The 10,599-nt window shown below is 41.0% G+C and overlaps 1 protein-coding gene across 1 annotated transcript; it reads left to right on the forward strand.

The window, feature by feature from the left end:
• The first annotated feature begins 691 nt into the window (after positions 1 to 691).
• QDPR (quinoid dihydropteridine reductase) lies at positions 692 to 9,941 on the forward strand. The gene is made up of 7 exons (XM_050973491.1): positions 692 to 840; positions 975 to 1,067; positions 2,491 to 2,587; positions 3,352 to 3,492; positions 5,827 to 5,935; positions 7,178 to 7,261; positions 9,070 to 9,941. The coding sequence occupies exons 1-7, from the start codon at positions 757 to 759 to the stop codon at positions 9,176 to 9,178; spliced, it is 717 nt and encodes a 238-aa protein (XP_050829448.1). The 5' UTR covers positions 692 to 756; the 3' UTR covers positions 9,179 to 9,941.
• The last annotated feature ends 658 nt before the right edge of the window (positions 9,942 to 10,599 follow it).

The raw sequence follows: 10,599 nt of genomic DNA on the forward strand, positions 1-10,599 counted from the left end.
GGGCGTCATTGCATTGTAGTGCGGTGAGGCTTCTTTGTAGCAAGTAATTCTATCTCTGTGGCCTGTCTAACATTTCCTCGGGGGTTTAATTGTCCTGCTCAAATGACATCGAGTTTCTTACTGCAACCTCATGTGAAGAAAATTTGGAGAAGAATCCAGTTTATTGGATTATTTTAAAAAGTGGGTAAATATCTGTGTGCAAGGGACAAAGCTGCAAAACAGCATAATTTGGGTGAAGGATTCTGCTGTCGCCTGAGCCGTGCTGAGCTTCCCGGCGCTTGCTCCTACCCAGCCTCTAAATGTCACGGCAGGCAGAGTTATCTGAGGGACAGAAACGATGGATCTGGAATCTCCTGAATTACAACGGGGCGCACGAAGCCCCTGGCAGCCGGGGTGGCTTGGCCAGCTGCGCGGGAGATCGGGGCACTCATGAGCGGCAACTCAAGCGACAGGTGCGATCCTTGAGCGCTAAAGAAAACCGGCCGTAATTGTCCGCACTTCTACGGTTACTGCTACCCGAGCCCTGGCAGGACCTTCAGAACCATTAATTAATTAATTAACTAACTAACAGCAGCAGGAGCCCTGGGGACTAGTGACAAGGCCCCTGCGGTGCCTAGGCCGAGGCATTGGGATTTCTCCTTCCCCGCCTCCCCCCGCTCCGCCCCTCGCCCCGCCCACGGCCGGGCGCTGCCGCCCCTCGCCCGCCCCGTGAGGCGGCTCATCCGCGCCGGGCAGAGCAGCGCTCGAGCAGCGGGCATGGCGGCACGCAGGGTGCTGGTGTACGGCGGCAGAGGGGCGCTGGGTTCCCAGTGCGTGCGGTACTTCAAGTCCAAGAACTGGGTAAGCGCCGGGCCGGGAGGTGGCGAGGCGGGGAGCCCCGCGGGGGAGCAGCTGTGCCGTGTCCCGCCGGGCCGTGCCGTGCCGGGCGCTCCTGGGTGCGGGCCGCTAACGCGCCGTTCCTTTCGCCGCCGCAGTGGGTGGCCAGCATCGACCTGGCTGAGAACGCGGACGCCAGCGCCAACGTGGTGGTGAGAGCGACCGACTCCTTCCCCGAGCAGGCCGAGCAGGTGGGTCGACGGCCAGTGCCGGGTGAGGCGGTGGAGCGGTGCAGCAGCCAGCCTCCCCCGGGGGTGCGCATCCCTTCGGCCGGGCAATGCCCGCAGCCTCGGCCGGAGGGGCGCATCCCTTCGGCCGGGCGATGCACGGAGCTTTCCCGGGTGTGCGCATCTCTTTCGCTGCCGCCCGCGGTATCAAGGCGGCTGCAGGGATGGGTTCGCCTCCACTCAGGGAGCAGTAGCGCGGTCGGTCGCGGCCGTACTGCGAGCCTCAAGGTCCTCCTGCTCGTCTCTTCTTTTTAATTTTTTTGTAATTCTTTTTAACTAAATACGCAGAAAGAGCTTGATATTGGAGGCTCAGCACATAAGGCAGTTTTGGTTTGTTTTTGTCTTGACTTTTAAAGGTCGCAGACTGAACCAGGTGAGTTGTAATGAAGATGGGTAAGGACACCTTAAAATGCAACACCCTTTTTCAAATACCCTAACTTAAAAGTGTGTTTGTGTAAGTAGATGGCATGCTCAAAGCATGTGAACCTAAGCCCCGGTGGATCCCTAGGGGAATGCACTGGTTTCCAGAAACAGGAATATAGGAGAATCTAAGCCAGCCTAAAAAAAATACTTTGCTTTATTCTCTACAGATAGCATTCCTTATTTACATTTTAAGTTTCAAGCCAATTTCTGTTACTAATATACTGAATATCTAGCCAATATGGGTTTTTTATATGTACACAACTCCTAAAGTTTTGGAAGAGTAACATAGAATGTTTACAATACAATTTTCAGTATGGTTTTGCAAAAGCTATTGGTTCTTCTTCACTTCTTGAGAGACAGGTTATTTGCTATTTGCTTTGACGTAGAAAATTCACAGCCAGCAAATTCATTACCAGCTGAGAGGTCTTATATTTGAAACAGAACAAATTATAGAGATCCTAAAGTATACAAGCTCAAATTTAGTGGCCATACTCAAGCTGATGGTTGTGGTCTAGACAGAAGCAATAAGGAAGCTAATCTTGAGTTATTTTTCTTGTACTGTCATCAAAAGTGACACTGGTAGTCCTGGTCAGACCAGGAGTTTCATTTCCCATCTTAAACAACACCATACTCTGAGAAGAGCCTGTCAAAAGCAAGTCAGTAATAATTTTTGTTAACAGTAGAGGTAAGGGTCAGGTGTTTCAGCTCTGTTGATCACTTATTTCCAGTGACATCACACACTCCATGGCTCTCATTCATCTGACATTCATCTATAGTTATTTTTTAACACAGTTGTTTTGAGTTCATGAATCATAAATATTAGTTTTCTATGGCTGTTTAAATTGCTGTGCCCTGTGTTACTCAAATACATAAGTAGGAAAAAGTAGCTTTAAGACATTCATGGTGTTTACCTCTTTACCTTATCAGTCCAGTGTTTTCAGTATGTTCTTGTTCTGTGTTGAAGGTGACAGCAGAAGTTGGAAAACTTCTTGGTGAAGAAAAGGTGGATGCGATCCTGTGTGTAGCAGGAGGATGGGCTGGAGGCAGCGCCAAAGCCAAGTGTAAGCCTTTGGTACAGACCTGCTGGTGAAAGCCTGAATGATGTCTGAGAGAAGTCCTTAAAAATATTTCTTCCCCAGTCCATAAGAGGACAAATGCATAGAAGTACAAAATAGCTTAGTCACAGTGCTTCTTAGTGCTTCTCTGAATTTTTGCTTTCTGTTAAATTTACAGAGCACTTTGTTTCTTCAGTAATGTTTGCTGATTTTTATCAGAAAGTTTTGATGTGCTTTCTGAAGGAGGTCAGCATTGTTATCTATGAGCTGGCTTTTGCTGAGATTACCTGTGTCGGGCAAGGTATGAAAGACATGTTGATGTTGTTTCCTAAGTCATTGCTTTATGCATAAAACCTCAGTTGCTTCTGCAGCTCTCTGAGCTGTTTCAGTGCAATACAATATTGTAAGGCACTGCGTAATCATGCTACAGAAAAAACACTTCAGATTGAAAAAATTCTTTTAAACATGTATTATTCATAATGAAATTTATACTTTGCCCCCTGCTGTAGAGCTACAAGAAGAAAAATAGCCTTATTTTCTGTCTGGGGTAAATCTGGTGAAATGTGTCCTTTTCTTCCCCCTTCTGGTTTGGCTGTTACAGGCTCAAAGAGAAAGGAGATACAAAAGACATAAATGAGTATTTTACAATGCATAGGTAGAAAATGGTAGAAAGCATGTTTTCATAGTGCTGTTGCACTCTGTGTAACAGTGAGGAAATCAGATTTCCTTGTCTTCCTTTGTCTAATTTCACTAATTCTATTCCTAATCAGCTTTATACAAAAACTGTGATCTGATGTGGAAGCAGAGTGTTTGGACATCAACTATTTCCAGCCACCTTGCCACAAAACATCTGAAAGAAGGTGGCCTCTTGACTCTGACAGGAGCTCAAGCTGCTTTATCTGGAACCCCAGGTAAAATGCTATGCATGACAGCTGCAGAGACACCAGCAGTTAGAGACAGTTGTTTATCTGAGCATTCTTGTTTGTGAGGCAATAGCTTCACACCCCATTTTCTTGTCATCTAGCACAAATGGGATCCTATTGGTGAAATGTGTGAGGAAATTGTAATTTTACAGGTAGCAATATTGAATCTCTTGAAACTGTGGTACAAGCACATAGAATCAGTATTTAAATAGTATTTGACATGCATTGGTGAAATGTACTTGGCTAGTATATGATACAGAAAAATGTTTGGAAGATAAAGACTAAAAGCACACAGCAATAGAAATACAATGCTCAGACAAAGTTAAATTTCCTTTTTGTGTTCTAAAAGACAGAGTCCTTAATTGACCAATCTTTCTGTTGGTGATGACTCAGCTGATTCTGATAACCATGCTTGTTCTGTTCATGTTCTGATTCCAGTCTGTCTTTGCTTCAAACATAGATAAGCTTGTTGACTGTTGGCTTCATCCTCAGCTAGCTATTTAATAGGAACTTTATTGCATTTTTAATCTTACCCCTCAACCATGTTGGTCTGCATGGAGGAAGAAATCTGGGAGCAATTTAAAACTGAAAAAAAAAATAGGCACTGACACACAAAGCCCACAGGCAGCAAAAGGAAAGTTTGAGACAAATACTCATATTTCCCAAGCTTTTATTTGTGTCATTTTAACAATATTTTTGAGACACAGATACTACGATTTTAAAACATATACAATTTATGAATACTCCAGAAAGCTTTGCCTAAAACTGTTCAGGCAAAAACATTCTATGTATTTTCTACTTAATGATGAATCTTTTGTTTTTATAGTGGCATCCATTATAGTCAAAGATAAAAGGCTTATTTTTGAGAATAAGAAGATGAATAATTTACAGTGAACTGCTGACTGACTATACACAAATGAAAAAAAATGAGTTCTGGCAAATTTTCATGGTTTTTATTTGGGTGGTCTTGGGAGGTAGAGACCACGACACAGGAAACAAAGTGATGAACCTTCCTGTTTTGAACTAGCTGTTTTCAGCTGGTCTGGATTTTTCTAAAAGTCACAGCAATGCTTTGGGCAAACACATGCAACTTATTAACATCAGGAAGAATTGGGAAAGAGTTGTTGCTCAACTTTTGCAAATATGCCTTATTAGCTTTGTTATGACTGGCTGTTCTGGAAGAAAGAATCTTTTTCTTGTTTGCTGTTAATGAGATTTCTCTTTTCCTATGAGAAAATCTTGCCTCACATAGTGCAAGTTGAAGAACACTGAAAACTACATGAACAGTGACAGAAGCAGTGCGAGTGTGATGTTTGAGAAATGTATCAGGCATGAAAAGGTTTCTAAGAAGAATTAGAATGTTTGGGTTAAGCAAGATGAGAGAGGAATATGATACACATGTGAATATTTTTATCATAACAATAAGTTAGCTAGTGCTGTCCATGATTCCTCCTAAGAAAAATGGGTGTTATATAATATGTTTAATTGTGTTGGAGAAGTATTTCTATTATGTTCAAAATACTTCTTTAGGAGCATTGGAAAGGGGCTGAATAGCTATATAGATGGCTAGGAAGGAAGACATTCAGTTGTAGTAGACCTGTTTTCTTAGGTACTTTATCTGTGTCTGGTCTTCTTAACAGATGTATGCCTTGAGACATCTGAGACTTCTGGCACTCTGATTGTCCAGATCTTGTTCATGAGCAGTGTGCCTTATGCTGTGGTTCATGCTGCTCTTAGAATGCTGACTTGCCTAGAAAGCAACAGTTTTTAGAAAGAAGCTTGCTTTCCCTGAATGTTACTTATTAATTTTCTATCATGAGATTTGGGTTTTTTAGTAGCTTTCTTCACAGGGCCTGTCAGACCTGGGATGCTGCCCAAGTCAATTCCAGATTTGAGAGGGAAGTGAACTGTATCTGGGTCCAAACTCACAAATATCTGAAAATTAATAGAAGAGTGCCTTATTAAACTCTATGAGCATCTTACTCAGTTGACAAATTTAACTTAGCCCTGTAGGTTACATCCTTCAGGGTGCATTTGGATACTTTGGCTAAACATGCTTGACTTGGTAAGCTGCTTATTTCTGTAGTGCTAGGTTAACTGAGTTCTGTGATAGTTTCTGGATGTCTACCAAAGCCTTTTTATTTATATTAGCATTTTTTCTTTTAATATTTATGCTTTAATATGTTTTAAAAGTTTTGTTTCTTTTCTGGCTGTGGTAAGTGGTCTTAAAATTCATCAAATATTTTTTAGTTTCTGTCACGCTACTGCTGATGTTGAGGGCTGTTCTGATTGTGCTCTGATTTGCCTGTTTTTAATTTTTAGGGATGATTGCCTATGGCATGGCCAAAGGAGCAGTGCATCAGCTTTGTCAGAGTCTGGCTGGTGCCAGCAGTGGGCTGCCATCTGGTTCTGCTGCAGTTGCCATTTTACCGTAAGTGGTTGCTTAGTTGTCTCTGCCTGTGTTGTTTAATTTAATTACTGCTGCAACCTAGAGCCACACAGATATGTTTGCAGTGTCCTATTCACAGCACACAAACAGCCTCTCAAGCCTACTCAGAGGGAAAGGATGCATCCTGACTGGATGAACAAAGGCTTACAGAAGTCACCCTAAAAATGGTTACATTCTTTTCTTTGCCTTTGTTAAATGGTGGTAGATGTTAGGATTAAAATTTGGTTTACTTTTAACCAGTTTAACTGTAGCCATGCATTAACATGTGATTTCTTTATTTCAATATTGACAGAACTTTAAAAATGAGATGAACTGTTCAGCAAGTTTTTAGACTTAGCTCTGTGATAATAGTAAGGCAAAGGATTACTTGACAGGCTTTCACTTGATTAAAAATGCTTCTTCATAAGGTGCTGCATGCCTATGCTTGACTGGTAAAATTAGGTTACTTTGAGGACCTGTAAACCAAAAAAAATTCACTGCTTTCATTTTTTGTCAGGAAAGCTAGTAAAAAGTAGATTTCTCTATTTTCTGAATTTCTCTACTTTTACATCACACACACTCTTAAGATACTTGTTCAGGTCAGACAGGAATGGCATTAATTGTGTTTGGGTAACTGACACCATCTTCTAGAGAGCTTTATAGGCAGGCACATGCAAAGATCACTGGATTTTTGTGCATGCTGCTCTTATGTAGTTCTCATGCAAAACTGTTCTTAACTGAATTTTTGAGAGGGTAAATACACCTTGTACTGTCAACAGCATTTCAGTGAGGGAGGTTCTGGAAAGTTAACCCTTTCATGTCATTGTATGTAGTGTAAATATGTATTGTCAAAGTCAAAACTTCCTATATTTATGCACTTCGTCTCTCGAAAGCATGGACATATTGCGCTACATCCATGTGTGCTGGGCAGTACATGTGAACAGGCTTATTGCTGCTATTCCCCAGCTACATGAGAGAGGTAGGAAGGGAGCTGCAAGCTGAGTGATGGCTCCAGTGGGCAGTTCCTCAGCTAGCCAGGAAGCTGGGGAACTGCCCATCTCCTTAGTTGGAGCCTTGGATATACATTGAAACTAATGACTATATACTGTTAACACACAGGGAGGATGCAAGGGAAATCCGTGGTGTAAAAGTCAAGGACGTATTACAGCAGTGAATTGAAGCAGGTGGTGCTCATCAGAAACATGATATATAAATAAAAGGCTTGCTTATCTTTTTTAATCACAGGGTTACCTTAGATACACCAGCAAACAGGAAATCAATGCCTGATGCAGATTTCAGCTCCTGGACGCCCTTAGAATTCATTGCAGAGTGAGTATTTGTGGGATAACTAAACAGTTGCTCCTTGTCCCTCTTGCTGCTGCATCTCAGTGCCTGTTCTGTTTAAATAGCTTGCTTGGATTTGGGTGGATTTTTTTCCTCCATCATCTCATTGGGTATCTTTCCAAATCACATTGGGTTTAATTGCACAGGCTTGCTAACTGGAGAAAATTAGACTAACTCCATCAACTTCAGCTTCTCTACATGAGTTATTCCAGCAAGGAAGATAGCCTTAAGCAGCTGGAAGCTGGAGAATTTCCTGAAGCCTGTAGACAAATTAAATTGCAGACAGCAGGTGCAGGAGACACCTGGCTTAAAGATAAACTGCAAATGAACATTTCAACTTGGGTGGGATTCTTTTTCTTCTAAACACAGTTTACTGCCCAGTTTGTGGCATGTTAGTTCAATTCTCTCAACTGGCAACATTTCTGCTCTTGTTCAGAAGAATTTAGTACAGATTTTTTTTTTTAATATCCACAAAAACTTGTCCTGAATGGTGCTGCAAAATGCTGAAACTCAGCTGTAGCTTATGTAATGGCAGGTTGAGATTATCTGCCTTACTGTTCTCATTCCTCAGAGTTAGAGAAGGTGCAGCATGAGTATTGCCTTCTGCCTTGTGATGAGGAGTAGCTGAGTTTCTGTTGAGGGTGAACTCACATTTTAAAAGTCTTTTAGAGCTGACAGTGGAATTGAATTTACCTATTGCTAATTGTTCAGAGAACAGATTAGTTCTGACATCAGATTTCTTTTTCTGTAAATTTTTTTAAGGTGGATGCCAGAGATGGAAATGGTTTTAGTTGCATCTGTTTAGTTTAAGCCTCTGCAGTTGTCTGATGAGGATCTTTAAAACAGGCTCCATCAATTGAGTTTAGCTGGCCTGAAAACATTCAGGAAAAGATACTTAATTTATTGTGCTCTAGGAGCACCTTAGCTAGATGTTAGAGTGTTGCAAATTCAGTTTTTAAGGTAACTTTTAAGTAATTTATCCTTACAGGAGAATTCAGTTTATTGGTTTCTTTTGTTTTTAATTCCCTAAAGTTTAACCCCAGTGCTCGGAAAACTGAAAATTTCACTGAGCAACATCAGCATCTGTTGGCAACATCGGCATCTTGGGAATGATGCAGGAAATCCTTTACCATATGGCACTTGGTTTTTGTGCCCTGGGAGCTCATTTTGTTGCTATGTGTGCACTATTGGAAAGGCTGAAGGACCTGTAAAATACACTTCACTCTCTCTAGTCTATTTTGAGGAAGGAGATGATGTTGTGTTTTGATAAGGAGTCTCCTGGTCTGCTACCTAGAAGGTGTCCATCTTACTCAGCACTGTTTTGGATGTCTTAAGGCTTTTTTCCCTCCCACAGAGACCACTTTCACAGTTGAATATCATAATGTTATAATGGCCAGTGGCAGAGTGATGAATTTAGCAACTCGATTCTAGTCATAAATCTGTATTTCTTTTATAGATATGCTATAAAGATAACTAAAGTAGCTCTTCCTTCCCCTTTTCTAACTTTTTTTAAGTGGGAAAAAACCTAGAGACTCTGACATTTTAAGCTCCTGGCCTTTTCTTTTGAAATATTTTGGAAATCCTGTGTGCTATAATGCCCCTTGGATTTCTCTGGGCCCTCTGTACAGTTCTGAGGGTCTGAATCCAGTGATCACATCATATAGAAATCACTAGAGAGAGTAGTAGGAAAAGAGGGAAGGCTTGTATTTTATTTTTCCTGTCAATATACCTGATAATAGTTTGTAATTTTTTTGTTCTCCCTCACCCTATTCTGTCAATTTATTTTAAAACAGAACCTTTTATGACTGGATAACAGGAAAGGATCGACCAAGCTCTGGCAGTCTAATCCAGGTGATAACTACAGGTGGGAAGACTGAACTAGTTTCAGCAGCACATCTTTGATTTCAATCACTTGAAATGATGAAATTTCAGCAAAGGAGAAGATGTGGGAAATCTGTCCACCAGTGTAATTTGAATGGTCTTCTGTATCCAGTGTTTGTAGTTATTCCATTAATGGAACCAGGTTTCAAGTAATGTTTGTGCTGTCAGTTGTGAGCTATCAGCATTTATTTACCAAATAATACCAACTTGTCTCTAAATGAAAGTTGCAGGCTTTAAAGTCTGTAGATGTCCTAATCCTGAGCATTATATGGCAATTTATCTGTTTTCTATGAAATGAGAATTGTGCTTAACTATGACATGTGATTGCATACATAATGGTTGGATTTTCTTTCTCTGTCAGTAAGTGTTTCTGGCAACTTACTGTGGATTTTTTAGCTTTGTCTTTTTCTGTCTGAGAATATAACCCAATATATGTGTTATATAATCCAATATATATGTTGGCTGTAGCCATGGGGAACACCACAGTCATGTATCATGTCCTAGTCATGTGTCACTTGTGAATGTTCCACTTGAGTTAATGAAACTGAATAGAGATTACTCACTTGAGAAGGAATTCCTAATTTGCCTTACAGTTCATAAGCTGCTCTCAGGCCTACAGTTGTAGGATAAAAGTCATTCTGTCAAATGAATAGTATGTCTTTCTCTTGGTCATGATTGTTCTTGACTTTTTCAAAAAGCAAAGTGCCGTAAAGTAGTAGAAAAAGCATACATGCACTTGAAAATGGAACTTTTTGTGCTAAATAAATATATATTGTTTTATGTACTGGGCTGTCTCCATTACTGTAATCCCAATATCTTGATAACATTTTAATTGGTTTAATTGAACACACAGTTCAGTCGTGGTAAAGGACTTAATTTTTTTACTTATTTAATTCTGATCATGGTGCATAAAATACATTTCAGTGTGTGCTGAACATCTACCAACCATGCATAGAGGCAGGCCTTCAGCTAGGGCAAATGTTTTCTTAAATCCAGCCATGTTACATGGAAATACAGTTCAGATAAAGAGTGCAAGCATTACCTGTTCTGAGCATGGACTTACACAGAATCAGTTCTGTTGGATTTTTGGGAACATCTTGAAAGCAATTAAATATGAAAAGTTGTGTGTTCTCCCTCTGCACTTTCCTGTTTTTATTAACTTCAGGGTTGTGTTGGGGGAGGATTTACTGCCATGAGTCACGGAACCTTTCCCCTCTTCCCACTGGAATACTTTGTGTGCCCATGTTAATTTTAACATAGAATGATTGCCTGTTTTGCTCTGACTGTCTTTACTTGTTTTGTTTTGCAGGGTGCAAAGGTAGAGGGGAGTTTTTCTGTCTTGTCAAACCAGGACTATCAGTTTGTAGATCTGCTTTTGAGTGAAAAGCTTGCAATGATGCTGCTGCACCAGTGGCTTGTACAGGCTCGGAGTACAGACAAAA

The sequence above is a fragment of the Serinus canaria genome, chromosome 4 (genome assembly GCF_022539315.1).
Source record: "Serinus canaria isolate serCan28SL12 chromosome 4, serCan2020, whole genome shotgun sequence".
Lineage (NCBI taxonomy): Eukaryota > Metazoa > Chordata > Aves > Passeriformes > Fringillidae > Serinus > Serinus canaria.

Excerpts from the sequence above, each read along its gene's own strand:
- QDPR (XM_050973491.1), top strand. The coding sequence starts at position 757 with ATGGCGGCACGCAGGGTGCTGGTGTACGGCGGCAGAGGGGCGCTGGGT. Across the intron at positions 1,068-2,490 it reads TCCCCGAGCAGGCCGAGCAG|GTGACAGCAGAAGTTGGAAA; the intron begins GTGGGTCGACGG and ends TCTGTGTTGAAG. Across the intron at positions 7,262-9,069 it reads CCCTTAGAATTCATTGCAGA|AACCTTTTATGACTGGATAA; the intron begins GTGAGTATTTGT and ends ATTTTAAAACAG.